The sequence below is a fragment of the Hermetia illucens genome, chromosome 5 (genome assembly GCF_905115235.1).
Source record: "Hermetia illucens chromosome 5, iHerIll2.2.curated.20191125, whole genome shotgun sequence".
NCBI classification, from domain to species: domain Eukaryota; kingdom Metazoa; phylum Arthropoda; class Insecta; order Diptera; family Stratiomyidae; genus Hermetia; species Hermetia illucens.
In genome coordinates, this window is record NC_051853.1 from 12,774,284 (window position 1) to 12,796,485 (window position 22,202).

Consider the following 22,202-nt stretch of genomic DNA (forward strand, 5'->3'; position numbering starts at 1 on the left):
ACAGCTTTCCTGCGACAACCGGCATCCTGTCCGGGTGCCAGTTGTCGATCGTCACCTTCCGCATGTCTTGTGGAAAGGGAGCTCTTTCTTATGTTCAAATAGCACTTTTCCTCTCTTCCTTCTGTTTACTCAGGTAAAACCAAACTATATGTTGGCTTTCGTATCATTCTATCGCAAGCCTTGTCACAATCAGCTTCGCTACCAAACTTCCCGCATCAAGTGCCAATCTACAAATCAATAATTCCCCGATTCAGCTGTACCGCTGTCAATCCATCAGCCGGTCTCGATCCCGCTAATTTCGTGCCAAATTCATTTCCATTCACCTCAATCAGATCAACCGTTAGGCCTGCCTTTCGAAATTTAGGAACCGGTTAGTTCAAATTCAAGGTCAATGTTTTCTTTTGACCGCCGAGCAGAAATAGCACGCTCTACTGCCAGAAGGAGGAAATATTCTTCTTGGCAATTTTGGTAAAGATTTTGGTTGGAAACTATACTATGTCGCAATCGAAATATTTAAGGTTCTTCGATGGATTTCAATCTACGTTTTATTAGAAAACAAGAAAGTTCGAGTTATTTATCATTTAGATTTCAACCTTCCGCATATTCTCCAACTTCTATTCAGCTACCTATTGACATTAATTTTCTATAAATTTCCACCTGTATTCAATCAGCGACTTCCTTCAATTAGTTCCCAATCAACCCAACAATTATCGTCGATTTCCTGCAAATTCATCATGTCATCCTAATTGACAATTAAAATTGTAATTCTTCCTATATTCATCCCTAGCCAATCTATCGATTATTTTCAAGCTTTAGTTTCATGAAAAATTCATGATCATAGCGACTAGTGAGCGAATTAGTGAGCTTTAAAGTACTTCCCTTTACACTGGCGACCCCGATTTTGATGCATTCGAAATTAGGCCGAACTCAACCTTTCACCATAAATCTTTTCAGCAATTAGCTATGTTGAGTACGAAGTACTTTATTCTAATTCCAATCGGATTGATTGGCGCTCGATTTTCTGTAGGAGGCGCATCAAACAGAGACCGCTTTCACCACCTTACCATTCCTCTTTTATTGGAGATGGAAGAGAACCCTAGATTTTTTTAAGATTTCAATCAAGCAAGTTAGTTGAGGATTTTTTCGACAGGTCATATATGAACATAGTATAGCTATTAGTTCCGCTAGTCAAACAAATCTTTATTGCATGCATCGACCGCTTCAGGCGCAGTATGAAGCGGCATTTCTCGAGCTGCATGGGTGATGCTGGCCTTCAAACTCTCAAAATTGGTGCAAGTTCGATCGCAGGCAGTCTCCTCTAATTTAGCCCAAAGGCTGTAGTCCAGACGATTCAAATCTGGGCTGCCTCAGGCCTATTCATTGGCAGTTATGAAGTCAGGAACATGCGCCGCTGCTGAATTATCTTGGCTTTGTGAGCGGGGGCCGAGTCCTGCTGGAAGCACCACGGCTTATCAGTGAATGGAGATTCCTCAATGGCTCGACTACATCCTCTAACATCTTTTCATACACGCTCGCATTGGTTTTGACGCAGACCTAGCAGAAATAAATATCAAAAAATATATGACAAACGGTTTCGTCCAGGGCAGAGGCAACTCGTCAGACGTTGCTCTACCTCTGCCCTGGGAGCAGCGTGACCGTGAGTGGCATCAGATGGAAAACGCTCCTTTATCTATTTGGAAAAACACGCCAAGGATGCGAATTATATCCAATTGAAACCGCCAATAGTTTGAGCTTAAGCTAGGCTAAAGCTAAATTATTGTTTAGGATACGTGAGGGATCCTAAGTCCACAACCACTTGCTGTTGGACCGGACCGAATGGAGAGCAACTTACTCTCACGTCTTTTTGAATGCTTGGGTGCCACGCCCCAAACGAGGGATCCGTGGACCAAAAAGACGTGAGAGTAAGTTGCTCTCCATTTGGCCCGGTCCAACAGCAAGTGGTTGTGGACTTAGGATCCCTCACTTATCCTAAATAATAATAAATATCAGTTACTCCGGGATATGAGACGCCCCACCATAGCATGACAGAAGTCGGATGGTGACGAAGTTGGACTCGCGGAGCATTTTCTTTGGCTCCATAACAATTGTGAGCTAATATTCGATTATTTTGTCGGTTGAATTTTTCCTCGATGGTAATCATTTTTTCATCAGAAAATAGAACTTTCCGATATTTTTTACCGGGAAATTGTTGCAGAAGAACAGCACATTGCGTCCGCGTATCTACTTCAGTTTTTGCATTAACACATGGCTAAAGCACCGCCGTATGCAGCGAGACTGAGATTTTCTCGTCAAATCATCATTATCAACAAACAACCGGTATCCGGTCTAGGCCTACCTCAATAAGGAACTCCAGACATCCCGGTTTTGCGCCGAGGTCCACCAATTCGATATCCCTAAAAGCTGCCTGGCGTCCTGACCTACGCCATCGCTCCATCTTAGGCAGGGTCTGCCTCGTCTTCTTTTTCTAGCATAGATATTGCCCTTAAAGACTTTTCGGGCTGGATCATCCACATCCACACGGATTACGTGAGTAACTCCTTATCCCCACTATTAAGTGAAATTTTCATGGCAGTAACCCGCCCACCGTAACCTATTGGGTCGGATTTTATCCACAGCCTAGCGGTCATGGTATCGCTCATAGATTCCAACGTTATGTAGGTTACGAAATCGTCCATCCTCATATAGGGGGCCAAAAATTCTTCGGAGGATTCTTCTCTCGAACGCGGCAAAGAGTTTTCTTGTTAAAAAATACCTCGGGTTGATCTTTACATGATGTCGACATTGTCAGCACAGTTCAGTAGTTCGGTGGGCTTAAAGAGGATCATACCCCTTGCATTTACATCAGCATCACGGATCACTTTCTCGAGGGCCAGGTTAAAGAGGACGCATGATAGCGCATCCCCTTGTCGTAGACCGTTGTTGATGTCGAATGGTCTTGAGGGTGATCCTATCTGGACTCGCACATTGGTGAGGGTCAGCCTAGTCAGTCTAACCAATTTCGTCGGAATACCGAATTCTCTCATGGCCGTGTACAGTTTTACCCTGGCTATGCTATCATAGGCGGCTTTAAAGTCGATGAATAGATGGTGCAACTGTTGCCCATATTCCAACAGTTTTTCCATTGCGTGCCGCAGAGAGAAAATCTGATCTGTTGCTGATTTGCCAGGAGTGAATCCTCATTGGTATGGGCCAATGATGTTCTGGGCGTATGGGGCTATCCGGCCTAGCAAGATAGCAGAGAATATCTTATAGATGGTACTCAGCAACGTGATATGTTTATAATTGCTGCACTATGTGATATTTCGCTTTTTATGTATGAGACAGATGATGCTTCGTTTTCAATCGTCAGGCATTGGTTGGCGGGACATCAAATTCGCCGATGTTCTGGTTGTTCAGTAGCTCATCAAAGTACTGAACACATCGCTCCAATATGCCCATTCTGTCGGAAATCAGATTTCCCTCTTTGTCCCGGCAGGATGAGCATCGAGATGTATAAGGTTCCATCCTGCTGACTTGTTGGTAAAACTTTCGCGCATGGTGTGGTTGCTCCCTGGACTTTTCTAGTTGACAAACTTCTTGATTTTCCAGGCTTCCTTTTTCCGTCTGTGAAGTTGCTTTTCCGCTCGCTGGAGTTCGTGATAAGTCTCTGCGCGTGCCCGCGTTTTTTGAAAATGACCATTACTCGGTATGCAGCATTCTTCCATTCCGTACCTAGCTTACATTCATCGTGAAACCAGCCGTTCCAACTCCTTTTGCGGCTGGGGCCAAGTATGTTTGTGGCCGTATCCATGATAATGTTCTTCAGGTGATTGTGAAGATCATTTGTTGATTCTTCATCTCCAGGTCCTCTGTTGACTGCGGTTATTGCTGCATCCATTTCCCTCTTATAAGTGTCGCGGAGGGTTGTGTTGTGGATGGCTTCAGTGTTCACTCTCACCTGATTGTCAGAGGGGATTCTAGGTGGTATTGTTATTCGAGCTCGGAGCACCATGCCAACGAGATAGTGATCCGAGTCTATATTGGCCCCCCTATATGTTCTGACATTCATCAAGGCTGAGAGGTGGCGGTGTTCGATCAACGCGTGGACAATTTGAATACGGGCTCCTTCCCTACTTGGTTGTTAAAATCCTCAAGTATGATTTTGATATCATATCTGGGACAGGCTTGAAGGGTTCGATCTATTACCTCTAAATTTGCCTCGCAAGCGCAGAGTGTATAGCTGTTCGCTTATATTTTCAAAGCCGATAACAGCAGGTTTCATTTTTTGGCTGACTAAGAAACCTACTCCGAGCGATAATATATGGTGTGGTGGTCTTCTCCAAGAAACCGGTCCCTGTCCAACGCATCTCATGTGACGCTGTTACTTCAGCCCTATATTGGCACAGGGCATCGGCTAGATGCTTGGTAGTTCCATCTCTGTACAGGGAGCGCACGTTTCATGAGAAAATGCGCAAATCGTTATTCCGTTGTCGTTGCCGGGTTCGTCGTGTTGTAATTCGTCCAGTCCGAGGTTCCTGTTGTGGCTTCGTAACAAGTTGTTTTCCGTATAGGATTGTCAGCCCTGCTGACCAGTTGGTACAATTTGTCCCGTTTTTAGACGCGGGGGACTCGCCTTCATCCTTTTCTGTCTACAACTTTTCGTTAAGAAAGAGCTCCCAGCAGCCATCACGTGGAGGTGGAGATAGGGTATGGTAGTAGAGCTGTTGGTGTTGGTTCAGCAGACATTTTCCAGGTTTTATGCTCCATCGTGGGTACCAATCCACGTTTCGCCTCGGATCTGTACTACCCTTTGACCAGGAAATAGAACTTTACGATATTTTTTACCGGGAAATTGTTGCAGAAGAGCAGCTCACTGAGTCCGTGTATTTACTTCAGTTGTGGCATAATATATGGCATCGCACCGCCGGTGTGCAGCGAGACCGAGATTTTCTCCTAAAATACAACTCATAATTCGAGTTGAAACGCCCATTTCCGCCGACATTCGTTTGTACTTGTGGAGAGGTTTGTGACGAACACTCTCACGCATGGCATGCACGACATTCGGGTGACGTACGGAGCGCGGGCGCCTTTCCTGCGGCCTGTTGACCACATCAGCTTCTTCGCGGTATCAGAGCTAATGTCCTAAAAACGAATCGTTCGTTTACCGGCAGTTTTTTTTAACAAACTATGAATCTTTATCGGCGTATTCCCGCATTGGTGCAACGCAATAACCGTGTTTTTTTTTCGTAGTTAGCGAACTTCATCGTGTTGTCGTTCATGCGCTACTGACCTTCGGAACCTGAAAGCCTGACGGAAGTCGGGTATGGTTAGGTACTCTCCGTGCGCAGTGTTACCAGTTTCGGCTGCCTAACATTTCTCGCTATACGTATCGATTGACAGACCTTACGGCTTTACTATGTATATTACGCAAGCCAACAGCATAATCTATTATTAAAAAGCTTTACTCAGACAGATATAGCCATTGTTAATTGTTTCTATCTTATGCTACGATTTGAACCATTGTCAATGGCTCAAATCGTAGCATAAGATAGAAACAATTAAGGCTCAAAACTGGAAAAGGAGTAAGCTTAATTTTGCCACAATTTTCGTCCTCCAATCGACGACTAGACTACAACCATTGCAACTGATAGGTAAGTACACCTCTGTAGAACTGAAAATTTAGATCAATTAACTGTTTCCATATAAATACTTAATGAAAATTGCAATTACGTTTGGATTAAATCTATTGTGCATTCATGGCATATAATTGAAGCAGGAAATCTACTAATTTACAATAACGATTCGCACCATGACTACTTTTAAGAGCACATCACTGTTTGCACCAGTTATTGAAAATCACGCACTTTTGCACAAATAATTGAATTTAGCTGACGTTGTTGCACTGATTATGATTTCTCTTAATTTAATTGCAACAGAAGTAATAAACCGAAACTATACTTGCACCCTGCATGCATTCAGAGCACCAATTTTTCAGAGAGCACCTAAAAACCGAATAAAATCGAATCCATCTAAATGCAATCAATTCCACCAGCTTCAAACTTGAATCTGACTAAACCAATTCTGTGTTTTCTTTCCCCCACCCCCACCCCACTATCTACTATTGACAAAAAAAAATCCTACATGGCTTCCCGAAACATCCAATTTCATTTCAAAAACAAAACTATTGTCGCCGCTTGAAAACAACATTTCCGATAATCGCCTGAAAAATGCGGAAAATATTATCAAATCGACGGCATCCTGCCATGATATCCTTTCGATGCTGGCTCAATGCGATTGCGGCGTCGTCCCTAATGATGATCTGATGACAAAACTTTCAACGTGACCACCGGCTGTTGTTGGACGTTTTTCACTTGCCACCCCCCACATGGCATCATTGCGGGCTGAAAAACGAAAAACGGATCCGTGGGGGCCGGCCGGCTTGACTAACCTAAACAATCTTTTGGGCTTCAAACATCGGAAAATGGACGACTTGGTGTACGGAATCGCCGATAAATGTCCTTTCTGCGGCGATTCGGGAATTCGCTACATGACAATACGGCCTACCCTCGTCCCCGCATCAATTATCCGTTTATGACGTATCTGGCCTTGCACCAAAATGTTTTTGTCTTTCGTCTGGATCCTGTGGATGGTGTTTTGGGGGCGTAGGTGGCATGGATCAAGGCAGACGCCAAGGCAATTCTGGCAATTCATGAGCACGTAATAACGAACAATGATCGATTATCTGTCACCCATAACGACTATAATACGTGGACGCTGGTTATTCGGAACGTTAAAATGGAGGACAGTGGCCAGTATATGTGCCAGGTCAACACGGACCCAATGAAAATGCAAGTAATTATCCTGCAATAATTCGCTAATTTCTCTGTCTGCATTTTGTATGGCTTGTGTTTGGGGTGTTTTGCTTTATTTGCCTTTGTTGGCCTTTTGTTTGTAGCATGAAACCATCACTAATTGCGAAAATTTCATTTTCATTTTGACTTATGGCGCTAATGAATGGATGTTGTGAAAGGAGTTAAAATATGAAGCGAACTAATTAACTTCTCATTCCGTTATTGCTTGCCGGGAACGATTTTTCACCCTCGCAAGACGGCGTATTTGGAAGTGGTAATTCCTCCCGACATCATTAATGAGGACACGTCCGGAGATATGATGGTGCCTGAGGGAGGATCGGCCAAACTGATGTGCAAGGCGCGGGGGTTCCCCAAGCCAAAGATCACCTGGAGGAGGGAGGATGGACGAGATATTATTGCACGCAGTCACGGGACAAAGAGTAAAGGTAAATTTTTTCCGAAGGATATGATTATTCATTTTATACTTTTCAGATATTAGTTCCTTCCTCCCTTAACTGCTCTGGTGTTATTAGGAGTGGATTGATTTTGCCGTGATGGGTGTCCACTAAGACATCTAGTATGGTTCTTTTCCTCAGAGATCGTCAACGATCCTTCATGGGTCGCTTACGATACGGGGAGTGGCGTCCCCGAGGTGTCCGGGCAAGTAGTTCTGACCCCGTACTTGGCATAATACCTGCGTCCTAGGTAGTAGCCTCGACAAAGTTTCCTCGGTGAAGAACGAACTGCTAATGATACACAACTCCTTCTCGACGTCGATGGGGTGATATGAGCCTAGCTCTGCCATGCTGGTAGTTGCGGTGTGTATCAGGAGCCAGCCCCTTCGGGATCCTGGTCAAGTAGTGTGCATTGAACCGGTATTACCGGGTTGCCCCGAGCGAACACTGATCCGTCCGTGAGTTCCGAGATCAGTTAATCGTAGGTTAGGCCTGAGGGAACTGGGGTAGGGGCTTTGTCCCCAGGGTATACCCGTTCCTGACTATTAGGCCAGCTCCCTTGTACACGATGCGCTGGTAAACAATTTATATGGCGAACAAAAACAAATCAGACGAGGAGATAGTGGAAGTGAAGAGTGAGCTGGCTGCGTTTAATCGCAGCACGAAAATGAGCCGCTCACCCCAGCAGTCAGCGAAGGACGCAACAAGGGCTGAAATACCCGACGAGACATCGGGACGCGCAGATTGAGAGGACTCGCAAAGTAATGCGGTACCTCCAACGGAGACAGGAACTCAGACCATACTACACAATGCTATCACTCTGAAAAGAGGCACAGTGGAAACTGCCGAAACTAACCAAATGGTTTCGAAAATAAGCCGAGTGGGAGGGCTGTCCACTACTCTGGCGCAAGCTGAAAAGGAAAGGCTTATTAAGAAATGTACGGCAGTTGTAAAGCGCATGCAATATGCGACATTCCTCCAGAAAAACGTCAGCAAAGGGGTGAAAAACAGGCTAATGGAACTGGAGGAGATCCTGAGCAGGATTACATATTATAAACGGACATGGAGAGTAAGAGAAAATTTGCAGGAAGCAGAAACAACCGCACCTTCCGTCGAGAACACCACGAGTGCCAAATGGATCGCAGACAGCCCCTGGCAGAGCGAACTGGGGAAAAAACCAAAAGAGGAAGGAACATCTGAAGGAGACTTCACTCAGGTACTCTCCAGTGTTCAAACGAAGAAGACGAAGAGGAACAAGAGAGAACAACACGTGCGCCATCAGAAAAACCTCTGCCTAAAGTTAAGGCGGACACGAAGGACGGAGCACCAAAAGAAAAGTTGGTGACACGAAGGAGGACTAGACCGCCAGCTCTGCTTAGTAAGTCGACGGAAGGCAAGACTTTTGCGGAAGTTCTCAGTGAAATCCGTTACAAGATCAAACCCAAAGATAACGGAGCAGAAGTGTCTTCCATTCGTAAAACGAAGGGTGGCGGGGTCCTAGTCGAACTAGGTCCGAAGAAAATAAATAAAGTTACGTTCTGTGAAGCTGTCAATGGGCTTCTAGGAGAAAAAGCTTTGGTATCCAGCCTGGAAGCCACATGTTCCCTGGAGATCCGAGATCCTGACTGCCTCACAGAAAAGAACGAGTTAGAAGAACTCGCCGGATGAGTGCATGGCGGGTCGTTGCTAGGAAGCGGTTCCAGCTTTTTAGAGCTTCGGATTCCTTCCAGAATGGTTGCCTGTCATAATAAGCGACTAGGATCCATTGGCCGGAGATAAGGTTGGCTGGACCCAGGTCCTTGAAGTAGATCAAATGGGCTGACCTTGATGGGTGTGGCATGCCCAAATGCCGGAAATATACAACTATTGCTGATCCAATCAATCAATCTGGGCGGAAAGTCTGCCGACCTAATATCCGATATGGAGGCTGTTGGAGTATGTGGTGATGCATCCAGTTGTTGGTTGTTGGATTCATTTGAAGCGTCATCTACTGGAAATGGAGCCAGCTTTGATGATACTGACGATTTCTCCCAGCGGTCATTTCAAAGCGGGCGATTGTCATCCTTGATGATGACCATTTTCCCAGGAGCAACGTTCTGACCTTGATTCTGCCATTTGTATCTGTGTTGGAGCTGGTTAAGATATTCCATCGACCGCCGTCGCCAGGAATCCGATTTTAGTTAGGTTGTGAGCGAGTTGTGAGCGTACTATTGTGCTGTGTTACATGGAGCTCAATGGTGGCTGTGAGGGACTCTCTGGTCAAGAAATTCCCTGACGTTAGTGCCGTCAAATCATTTGGATCAGCAGGCATCGGAGTTATCGGACGCGAGTTCAGAATTGCCTCTATTTCTATAAATATGGTCTCCAATTCCTCGCACGTGAATGAAGCTGAAGCCAAGGTGTGACGGAACCGGTGCTTGGCTGCCTTCACTGCCGCCTCCCACAAGCCACCAAAGTGTGGTGAGCGAGGCAGAATAAAATGAAAGTTTATGTTGCTGGCACTGCAGGTGGAGATGATCTGCTCCCGGGAAAGATCTGCCTCCATCATGTTACGGATTGCGTCAAGCTGGAACTTGGCACCAACGAAATTTTGTTGCATTTTCGGAGCATATGTGAATGCAGTGACTCCCATGAACCTCTTGAGTGCTTCAGTGAGGGGCTTTTGTTGAGAAGCAACAAAAGACACCGGTGTAGGACTTCTGTGGGCGTTTTCCTCATATCTTATTATGAGTCCATATGGGTCCGCAGAAATCCACTTCGCTGTTAACAAACCGATGAGCTGGTTGGACACGATGGCTCGGCAAATTGCTCATCCTTTGTGTTAAGAGTTGCGGGTTTGCTCATGCACATTGGACGCAGTGTTGAAGGATGGAATTGAATTAGCTAAAACTTTCTAGCATAAAAAAATACTGATTGTCAAAAAATTAACAGGGAAAGTGGCTTATGCAAAAAGTACGAAAAAGTTTGTGACGGAGGAGACTATAAACATGTCTCTAAGGAGTCAAATATGTTAGGAAAAGCGAGTAGAAAAGCCATTGTATTCAAATTCAAATTCCTGTACATTGTTTCTTCTTCCCTTTCAGCCGTTGGCCCCTTTATTAGTGGGGTGGGTTCGTCTTAACTGGTTGCACATTTTGCTCGGCCAGAGGTCTTATCTGGAGGAAGTCGTGGAGCTTTCAAATCTAGCCTGTCAAGCCATAGTTGTTTCAACCACACTTTTGGTATTTCCCATTGACTTCGATGTTCAGACCCATATTGACAAGTGAGTTTTCGTCAACGTGAACTGCATGTCCTCCCTTGTAACTTTCCCACGATAGGTGCAACCCCATTGCGGTGACAAAGTGCCGTTGGCGTTGGTCAGAAGACGATGGAGAGGGGAGAGCTATCCAAAAAAACCTAAAAAGATGACAAAATTGAGCAAGAAGGTCCGCCCAAAAATATTGAAGCACCACCGAAGTGCTCCATCGAGACGGGGTTGGATGCCCCTATGCTAACCAGGTTCGGAAATGTGGGGGGAGGTCTTTCGAACATTTAGATCCCTCACGTATAATTGACCAAAAATTCACATGTCCTTCCCGATGCATGTGTCCGCAAAAGGATTCTGAAAAATAAACAAACAGGGGGATTCCCGCGAGCCTACTGAAATAACGTCTTCGCTTTGACCCTATGATGAGACGTTTCGAGCAGAACAGTTTTTGTATGCCGAAATAGGCTCTGCTGGCTGTCAACAACCATGCGTGCATTTCATCATCGTAACTGTTATCGGTTGTAATTTTCGACCCTAGATAAGATAAATTATCAACGGTCTTTTTGAGAGCGTTGCCACCCGTTGGTCAACCAAAAATATTCTAATTAATTCTTCTACCGCATAGGTTAGTATGATCTATCTACTGCCACTTTTGCCCTCTAGCTAACACGTCTGTAGGCATCTATCCCAATGCCAAAACGCAGACATGAATAGGAAAAGACTTGAAGTTCCCGAGTGACAATGACAGCCTCTCTACATGTGTGGGTCCATGTGGCAGCACAAAGAGAAGATTAGCGCAGGGTAGCCTCAACTTGATATTGGTATTGAGAGAGCTGTATTTTCAGATTTTGGGGCAAAAGACGGAGATCTGATTTAACCCTGAACACACGTCAAAAGCCATTGAGCTCGATGCGCCTAAGAGCGACAGAGATTTGTTGACTAAGAAAAAAATTAGGCAAGAAATTAACTGGAGAAGTGGTTAAAAAAAGTAGGCAACAATTTATGAGAAAGTGTTCAAATCAACTCCAGGAGTCTCGGCAGAAATAACAAACCATAGAAATGGCAAAGCGATAAAAAAAGAATAAATATCCAAGTGTTGAAATATCCTAAAATATCCGGATTCTGAAAAAATAAACTCCGACACGGGGATTCTCATGCACCTATGGAAATAAACAAGATGCGACCTAAACCTTGAAATGAAACAAGAGGTTCTCGCCCTGCGTTGACATCTTTAGGCGATTATATTGGAGGATGTTACTTATTGCCCATTGCATCCACTTATTCGTGTGCACTCTAGCTTCTCACAGGTCTGAAACTCCCACACAGTCTGGATTTCCTCACAAGAAAGAAGTGTGCTCAACAGATTTTCCCCCCAGCATCACACGACACGGAAAAACAGCAGCATACTAAAATCGTAGGTCGTACACTAAAGTTCTGATTTGTGAGGAATCTGATTGCGATTGCAGGGACTGCCCGATATTGTATAAAAATTCGCGTCAACGTCTGATTCACTTCAAGACACACCGTCAACTCCAGTCCAGCTTTTCCGCTTTCAATCGATCAGCTGGTCTTGGTCCCGCTAATTTTCGTTTCAGATCAATGAGCTTGAACTTGAAAGTCCAAGCCAGGTTCAGCGTCAACAGCGAGGTACACTGTTGTGTTGAAATATGCGGCAGAGCATTCCCTTCAGCTACGATCAATCACCTGCCTGCACCCAATAATGTGCAATATGGGGAAGGCACGGTACACTACACGGTCTATCACTAATTCTGAAGAAAGCAGATCGATACCAATAATCCCGACACGATAAGTTTCAATGAAAGCAACTTCCCCAGAATTGAGTGATTTAACTGTCTCAAAATGGTGCCCTTAACTAACGTTGAACTGCACTATAAAATTGCTTCAGATATCGGCGCAATTTGGATAAAATCGCGCCCTGCAATCATTGTACTTTGCGATTGACGTATCAGTGAATGTTTCGAAATTCGCCATATCGCCCTCTATGGTTCAAAAGTAATGAATGGTGCCATGTGATAATAGAGATAAGATGGTTCATTGAATCAGTGGTGGCCTCCGAGCCGATTTCTGACAGACTTCTAACTGCCGCATTTCGGTCCAGGTTAAGGAGCATCACAATTGTACAATGCTGCGCACCAACGGAGACTTCCAATGTTGTGGAGAATGATGCTTTCTACGAGCACACGTGGTTCAGGGGCAGCTTCCTATAGGTGACATTGTAGTCGCAATGGGTGATCTGAATGCCAAGGTGGGATCTGAGAACACCTTCCTCGAACATGTGATGGGAAAGCGCGGTCTTCGAAACCTTAACGGTAATGGTGGGAGGATCATGGATTTCTGCAATTTCCACCGCCTCTCAATTGCCACATTGTTCGAGTACAGAGCCTGCCATAAGGTCAGTTGGGTTTCAATTGAGCGACGCTGTCCGAGCAATCAGGAGTTGTTTTCTAGATGTACGTAAGAAGATAAGCGCTCACATCGGCCTTGAAAGGGATCACCATCTGATGGTCGCTTACGTGATGGGTCCGCCACTTCTCGCAGGGTCGTGGAGCTTCGACCCCTAAGTTCAACATCGACCGCTTGCATGACCCAGCTGTTGCTCGGCAATAGGAGAGCTATCTTGCTAATCGAACGAACCTAAGTCACGCGGCTGAAAATATCGATGAGCATTGGGCCGCCATCACAAATACTCTTGTCTCGCATGCTGCAAAGGTCGCCGGTTTAAGGCTCTACTGGCCGCTGCGAGTAATGGTAAGCGTGACGCGCTCGAACTCCGATACCGACCAAATTCCCGAGAAATTCAGCATAGTGTACACCGTGGGCAGAGAGAATATCCCATTGTGCTGGTCAGAAACGCGGAAGATGCCGCAAATCGCAATTTCAGAACTATCTACCGCATCACGAAAAACCTTGCATATGGTCGCAAATTTCTTGATGGTCCTGTGAAGCACGTCAACGGTCGACTGTTTATCTACTATGATGAACAACTAAAGATGTAGAAAAGGTTTCTTCTTTTAAGAACCGTTCCTTCAAGCAGAAAATAAGTCATTTAGAACATCAAAGCACTCAAACGGAGTTAAGCCGCTGTGTTTGGCAGTCTCCCCGCAAAGTTATTTATCGCTGTATCTGCAATTGCTGCAGATCTGCTGCCTCTACTTGTACGAAAATCTTGAGAATCTGAGACCTTTTCCATCTGCACCCCACTGATCATTTTGGAACAGCGCCCGGCATTTAGATCTTCGCTGCACGTGCTCTTCATCGATTTCGAGAAAACTTTCGATAGTGTGAAAAGGGGATGTACGCAGGAGGAGCATTCTACAGAAACTAATCATCAACATCTACGACGCAACAACCGCTATCCGGTCTAACCTCCCTTAACAAGGAACTCCAGACATCCCGGTTTTGAGCCGAGGTCTACCAATTCGATATCCCTAAAAGCTGTCAACTTATTGAGCCGGAAGTCATAGTATCGTTCATAGATTTCGTCGTTATGTAGGCTACGGAATCGCCAAGCTCATGTAGGAGGCCAAAAATTCTTCGGAGGATTCTTCTCTCGAACGCGGCCAAGAGTTAGCATTTTTTTTTGCTAAGAAATCAAGTCTTTGAGGAATACATGAGGACTGGTAAGATTATTGTCTCGTAGCTGTTATCGGTTGCGATTTTCGACCCTGGATAGGAGAAATTGTCAACGGTCTCAAAGTTGTAGTCTGCTATCTTTATTCTTGCCTTTTGACCAGTGCGGTTTGATGTTGTTGATTGATTGGTTTTTGGTGCAGACGTTGTCACCATATTTTCGTCTTACCTTCATTGATGTGCAGCCTCAAATCTCGCCCCGATTGCCGTCTGCTCGATCTGGTTGAAGGCAGTTTGAAAGTCTCGGGTAGTTCTCCCCATGATGTCGATATGGTCAGCATCGGCCAATAGTTGGGTGGACTTGAAGAGAATAATGCCTCTCGCATCTACGTCTGCACCGCGAATCACTTTCTCCAGGGCCTGGTTGAAGAGGACGCTTGATAGGGCATTCCCTTGTCTTAGATCCTTGTTGATGGTGAATGGTCTCGAGAGTTATCCTGTTGCTTTCATACAGAACTTGAACTAGATATCTCTAGTTTCCTAGGTGATACTTTGGCCGGCAGTGATCATTGGGAATTCCCACTATTATTCGAAGGTTCTTTTCGGTGAAGTTGAAGCAATCCTTTGTGTCCTTGAGCTCGTATCCCCCAGTAAGCACCCTGGACGGCTCCATTCCTGGTAAACTTGCCCAGGATAGTTCCCATAACCCTTCTTCTTCATTTTTTTAATATCATAGCCATGAACCTGTTTCCGATTTCACAGAAGGGTTCTGGCGTTTGACGGCGTCTCTGCTCCTACTTGACCAGTTCGTCGGCTGCCTCATTGCCTTCCAACCCAAATTGGTCAGGAGCCCAGAGTATCCAGACCTTATTGAGCGAACTGAGCCCATTCAGTCTCTCAAGGCGTTCCCATACCAGTTTAGAGTTCACCTGGTTGGACCAAAGTGCCTTGATCGCTGCTTGGTGGTTAATCAGAATAGCAATGTTTTGCCCCTTGTAGTTCCTTTGAAGATTAAAGTAGGCACTGTCTATGGCTCATATTTCCGCCTGGAAAATGCTAGTGTGCTTAGCCATTGGCTCCAAGTACATTTTTTTTTGACCAATGACCCCGGCACCCGTTCCCTCTGCTATGGATCTGTCAGTGTACCAAGTAATCAATTGCTGGTTTAAGCCGTATGTCAGAGCCACGCTCTCCCAGTTTGCCATGTTACTCCAAAATGTTTTAAACTTCTTGTCGAAGTAAAAATTCGTTGTCATGTTATCCCTTGGTGTCAATAATTTGGGGCACCGCCTAGAAAGAATGTCAATCTTCCTACGATTTAGGCAGCTCCCAGCCCTACTGATACTCCCGGCCATCTTGAAGATTTCCCTTGTTGCCAGTTTCTGTATGTGGAGATGGAGATGGGTTAATCCCGGAAGGACATCCAGAGTTGCTGTTGGGCATGTCCTCAATGCGCCACTTATACACAACAAAGCCAATCTTTGGAGTTTGTGTAACTCCCTGGCTTTCGTTTTGAGTTCAGTTCTGTCTGCCAAGATTACCGCCGGTGATAATTGGTCTTACTATTGCAATGTATACCCAAAGTATAATAGTATCTTCGGAATGCAACCCAACTTTTTTTTACCCTTCAAGTCATCACAGTCCTTGCGGCTTTCCGACAAGTATTTACGACATGCGTCTTCCAGAGTAATTCCCAAATATTTTACCTATGTTTCTCGCTTCACCTCAATGTCATGTAGCCTTATATTGTTAATTTTAGCTCTTACGAGACTATTACCAGGCGTTGCGGTTATTCTAAAATGGGTATCGCTCTGTCGTCCAAATTGCGCGCTTTCCACTTTTGTCGGTGGCTCATACCGCGTTATCTTTTCCTCTGTATGGTTCGCTTATAATCACCACGTCCATTGTCGTTTGTTCTGTATTGCCTCGGCAAATCGCCGCGCAAGTTCTCTGTATATGTCCTCTTTTGTCGTGACCTCGTCAAAGTCCCTGCACTCCGCAGTTACCTCGTGATTGATTGCCCCACCATAACCTCCTCATCTGAATATCTAGCAACAAAATCCTGTTAGTTGAGCGTTCTTTCGTCCTGCGTCTTCCAGAACTCCAGGAGCAGTTCTCTCTTCTGCGTTATTCTGATCTGTGTGACATTGCCCACCAGCCGGCTTAGCGTGGATCTTCCTTGACCTGCCGCAGAATCTCAGCGTAAGAGAGGTCACCGCTGCTTTAGATAATAATTGCTCCCGGACGGGGCTTCCTTCATTTATTGCCTGTTTCCTTGGCTTCGCAGTTGTCCAAACATTTGCTTCCAATTTGTGGGATCTCATTTGTGAAGCCGATTTGGGGTCCAAACGTTGCACTCCCTCCGTTACTGATTCTTTGACTTTTCTTTGGTGTTGGAAGCTTTACACCAGTGTTTACATATCTGTCTGTCTGTCACACGCGCTTTACTCAGAAACGCCTGAAGCAATTCTCACAAAATTTGGTGATGGATGGCATCATTTTGTATTGAATTCAAAGGGGCGGGGATGAGAGGCTCTCAATACATGTGACATTTTTTTTCACAGAATATCATCGTATGGGGTGTCAAATGAAAGGACTCAATTAGTACTCTTCAAAACTGATGATATTTTTGATACTGGATGAAACATAAGGGAATAAGAGCTCAAAAGGTGTGCCCCAACCAATGTAACAGGTCTCGTTCTCAGAATCTATCCAACCGAGTTTGAGTAGTTTTTAGGAATGAGCCCTTTCTTACTGTGATTTTGAACTTGTTGATCGTTTGCTTCCTATTTTGCAACCCATTGTTAATATGAAAAATGTTTCGCAAGAGATGAATTAAGGCCGTTCATGTGGTATTTGTCACGACCATTTTCGGAGCAAAATAGTTGCCTCCTATTCAGAAGGAGCCCCCTTTTAAACTGAAACTTGTTCGGCTCCCTGATAGAGGGAGGTTAGGAGGACTTAGGACTTCGGACCCCATCATTCTCAAAACGAAGGTTTCCCTATGTCCGCCGAAATTTGTGTGAATGGATACCGCTGGTTTTTGGAGATAGTACATGTGATATACAGACAAAGGGTAAACCCATTTTATTAAGGACACAAAATTTAAGAATGTAATCATCTCGTGTACTTCCGAGGCCATAATCAAAGAGAAAACTGGAAACCAACGATGAGGTTTAGGTAATTCCTCAGCAGCTGAGAGAGGGACGGGAATGATTCACTGCGCTAATCCTCGAAAGTTAAATGATCCCGAAAGATAGGAACACGGTGCCGAAACAATATTGTTCCCAGCCCTTACTATATAATGTAATTGATATTCTATACATATTTAAGCAAATTTGCCAACTTCATTGACTGTGTCACGAAACCACCCCAGGAACAATTAATGAATTGGAGATTGACTAACACCCAATGGATTCTCACCCACAGCTGTGCTAAGAAAGGACCTAATTATAATACTATTTTTCACTTAAGCGTTCTATAATTTCCAATAATAATAAAATAACGAAGCCATTTCACTATATTTTCATTCGATTTTCATCTTTAACATTTTCTTCCTTTATTTTCATTGCACATGGAAGCGTCTTCCGTTGATGGTGAAATGTTGTGGCTTTCAAAAGTCACGCGATCGGAAATGGGCGCCTATTTATGTATAGCCTCGAACGGCGTGCCACCGTCAGTCAGCAAGAGAATGAAGCTACAGGTTCATTGTAAGTATCAAACATGTAGTGAAATATATAAATTGGAATCCTCCCCCGTCTATTTATACCAGGCTAGTTTCAGTGAGGTAATACCATCTCAGCGACTGTTTCTGTTATTCTTCTTTTTTTTTCAAAAAAGGATCCCCATCCTTTGTCACTTCTGAATGTGTGATGGTTAGAAGCTTCCTTCCGCAGTGAGCCGGCGACAGGAAGGGAAGCAGGCGTGCGTCTGGAAAACGAAACTTTACCTGCGAGGACATCATCATTCGACAAGGACGAGTTGCCTAGTCGAAGGGCATTATTGGAAGCAAAAATTTAATATCCGGTCGACTAAATTGAGTGGCGACTCCGTTGAATAATGGTGGGGTCGTTGCACGTCGGAAATAACGACTCCAGCTTGTAGTGAGTCTGGGAACGTTCTGTTGTTTGATGGCCAACTGTTAATGCTTTTCACTTGTAGCTCGGACAAAGTTTGGTGATGTGCAGATTTCAATGCTATTTTTGATTTCGCCCATTTGATTGATAAAATTCAAGTTAAAATTTAAAATGGTCCTCAATCTTGATTTGCCCTTTCTATATTTGTAAAAATTGAAAAGCAAGATTTGATATGTTGTCTTGTCTATCACTGGGGGTACCCTACCCCAAACATACACCAAAGCTCAATAGCAGAGTGAAAAGGTTATTTTCTATAATTCATTCTGCAAAATGGGGATAGGGGTAATCATTGATTTCGGTATGAGCACACAGAATAATAGACTCTTCACTATCCTCCTTCATTCATTCAATTGGAACTCAACATATATAGGCAGATCTATGTGGGCGTATCACTTGCAGCAATAAGTGCATGGTAGCAGTCATACTGGGGACTGAAGAGTCTTGAGACTGCTTCCCCTTAATGTTGGCCGGACCGCTTTTTTAGGCCACAGACCTTTCTTTATGGGGTAAGCACCCAAACACTTCAAAAAGGAGAAAGACAACTTGCAATTTCGGCCTCCATTATAATTAGGTTCGAAAAGTAGATGTGAATCGCTTATGCCGGCAAAGAGAATTCATTCCCAGGATTTGTGTTTTATTGACATGATACCTTGGCCAATCTCTCGTCCGACATGCAATTCGAACGCTTTATCAATGCTTTGCAGGAAGTTTCCTGAATCAGAGGCTTACATTAAGCAGTCTCCATATCATCACATCGAGGTCTTCCTTCTCAAGGCCCAAGGCCTTCCAGCATACATCACCACCAACTCTTTCGATCCAACGATCCTGTTTGACTTTCATACCCATTCTTTGTTGAATGCTCCTTCAATATCCGAAAAAGCAGCTAAGGTATGTTGCTTCTTAGTAAACGTGCTGAAATTTGGATAGGGGCGAGCGCAGCGTGGTTCTGACCAGGTCTCTCCGAAGATTGGGTCTCATTTTCCATTGGCCAGAATCGTACTGGGTCTCTCAGCATCGTTGGTGATTTCAAGGTTGTGAAAGTAAACCAGCAGAGCCGCTTCCTGGTAGTCCTTATGGTCTACATATGCCTCTCTGAGAGTCCATTTGTGGCCGCCAGAATTTATGCATGTAGCAACTGTTGTTGGACCAGTGTTGATCCCACTCCAGTCGCAATGTCTCTTTGTTGTATCGAATTCCTTCTACAGAGCCCCTTCATTTGACTTGCCAAATTTGGTCGTAATAATTTAACCAAATTTTCTTCAGCCGATCTTGTGTTAATTGCGGTTTTGACGTCTTCCTTCTAGAGGAAAACTACCAAGCTGAGACGTCTGCTTGCGCAAGAGGATCGTCGTCGGTCAGACCGTCAATCTCCATTTACTGCACGAACTAGTTGGCGATATTGACTAGCTCGAAGCCGTCATCCGGTTTTGTCAAGTGGACAACTTTAATCTTTTCGTTAGATTCCGAATAGTACCCTATAGTCCCTGAGTTTATGTGTTTATGTGAAAGCTTATATTTCGAATCCTTGAATCTTGATCTAAGGCTTGGAAATATCCACTGTGACTTTTATCATTCATTCTAAAGTAGGTCTGGGCAGCACAGGAAATAAATAATTTCCTTTTTCTTTTTTGTGGCATCCCTTTTACACCTTCGTCATTTATGGTTGCCTTTATCTCCAAAACGCGTCGTGGTACGAGAACTGCATCTACATGTCATCGCCATAGGTATATCAAAGTTAGTATCAAGTCCCTTCAAGTCTTCCTGAAAAGCCTTCACACATCGGTTACCCTGGAGTTGTGGGTTCTATTGCATGGCATAACCCTTTCTTCCAGTGTCATGTCCTCTTTTTAAGCAACACGTCATATCCTCCTTTTATAAAAGACGTCTACCAGTACTGTAGACGAAACTGGGTCGGAGCAGTGTACCATGGTGAAGCCATGTTAGCGAAGGTTTCAAGCTTCCTAGTAACAGTGTTCCCCACGTTCCCTGTGTCGCCCTTTAATATCAGCTAGGGTATACTGCTTGTACTACAGTAACCGCTCAACCAGGGCAATTACCTCGTGGTAAGCAGTTTCTGTTTCCATTGAGGTAGGCATCCTGAGACTTCCACAATTGCCCTTAAGCGGCTGTTCAGGACGCGCTCTAGGGTGTTCAACACGAGAGACGTGAGGCTGATTGGTCGAAAGTCCTTCGCCCAGCGATTTATATGCACAAAAGCTGTTTATAGCCCAGCCAATCTTATCCTCGGTAATTACCGATTTGATAGTCTCGCATGGCTGAGGTGGCCGCAGACCCTGCGAGCAAGGCTCTGACTCACAGTCCTCCTCGCTAGCAGCAAAGTGCGAATCAGCAGCTTCAAGGTTTCACCAGAAAATTCCATCCAGGAGCCTTCCGACCTTCTAAGAAAGAGTGGGCTCCTATGTTCTTTCGACAGATTCATACTGAGCTTCGCGGATTTTCTGATACTTTTGATGATCTGTCAATAATCCAACCAAGATCGCCTCTTCGCAGTCTTAATGACCGACTTGCACTTCTTCAGGCAGTCCTTGTATGGCTGCCAATATTTATGCCTGTAGCAGATGTTGAAGACTGCCCTGGTTAGCTTCCTGAGGCTGGAGAGATCGTTATCCCACCACGATTTCAGTGTCTTCTTATTGTATTTAGCGGGGCACGAGACTTTAAAGGCGGTATCGAATGCCTTTTCCAGAGCCCCGAATTTTGACTCCAGTTCGTCTATCGTGTCAATCTTACCAAATTGCTCATCGGAGAGTTTGTTCTTAATTGCTTGACCAAACTTTCTCCAGTTGATCCTCTTGGGGTCTCTGAAAGGTTTGGAGACCTCTAGACTGAAAAGTATCCAACTGCAATTTGAGAAGAATCTCTGGCCAGACCCTCTCCAGTTCGCCACCCTAAGAATCCCATTGTCGGTTACTAGGGTGATATCAAGGACCTCCTCTCAATCGTCACAGTTCACCGAGCTGGCGAAATGGAAGGGTTGATGTACTGATCCTGTTTCACACCGATAGGTTTGTACTAAAATAAAATCAAAGAATGACTCACCACTCTCGTTGATTTCCGAGCTGCCCCACAGCGTATGCCATCCATTGACCTCGCAGCCTGTCAACAGGTTGGCCTTTGCTATGGTAGTCGTCAAATGTTGCAGTTTTTCTTGCGGAGGTGATCGGTCGTGAGCCGTGTAAGCCGAGGAGATATACACATTCTCTGCCCCCGCCTGCTCCAGTTTGACCACGACTGGGTCGCTGGAACTGAGATCCGGACACATAAAAGCGTGCGGACTCTTCCTTGCGAGGACACATGCTCCAGGTCTGTCCTGATCAGCGTCTCCTGTGAAATAAATTAAAATATTTGTATCAGAATTCTTTGATGATTCGGTCGTCTCCAACCCAAGGCTCCTGGATTAGGGCGATGTCAATATCTTCCTCTAGAAAGAGACGAACTTTGAGTGTTGCAGATTTATCTGCGTTACCCTCAGCATGATCTGCTTGCGTGGGGGGTTCGTCGGTCCCCGTCGGACCGTCGATCCTCATCTCCTCCAATAGCTCTTTGGCGGCGTTGATTGGATCCAAATAGTCGTCCGGTTTTAAAGAGGGGAACACTTTCACCTTTGCGTTCCTGGCTCCGAGCCGCACTTTATAGTCGATCTGTTCCAGTGCCTCCAGGCACTCTCTGTTTATACGTAGCGGAAAAGTTTGGCTGTTTGTCTGGGATTACTCCCTCTTGATACCAACCCTGTCGTCCATGGGAATCTTGGGGTTTTGAAGGCACAGGAATTGGACGAGCTTGTCCTTATCTGTGACCGTGTGAGTGACCGGTCTCCGTAGGGGATGACTTTGAGCTTCACTCCTCCCAGGCGTCGCTGATCTTAGCGACGCACGAACGATATTCCCTGGAGAATTGTTCC

At 44.9% G+C, this 22,202-nt stretch overlaps 1 protein-coding gene across 4 annotated transcripts in view; it reads left to right on the top strand.

The window, feature by feature from the left end:
* LOC119658436 (protein amalgam) overlaps nt 1-22,202 on the top strand; it is a 174,249-nt gene that overhangs the window by 133,467 nt on the left and 18,580 nt on the right. For all 4 annotated transcript variants that reach the window (XM_038065838.1, XM_038065840.1, XM_038065837.1 and 1 more), the window contains exons 4-6: nt 6,667-6,852; nt 7,108-7,297; nt 17,726-17,854. In XM_038065838.1, coding sequence (XP_037921766.1) covers nt 6,667-6,852; nt 7,108-7,297; nt 17,726-17,854 — 505 coding nt within the window. The remainder of the gene's footprint in view (nt 1-6,666; nt 6,853-7,107; nt 7,298-17,725; nt 17,855-22,202) is intronic.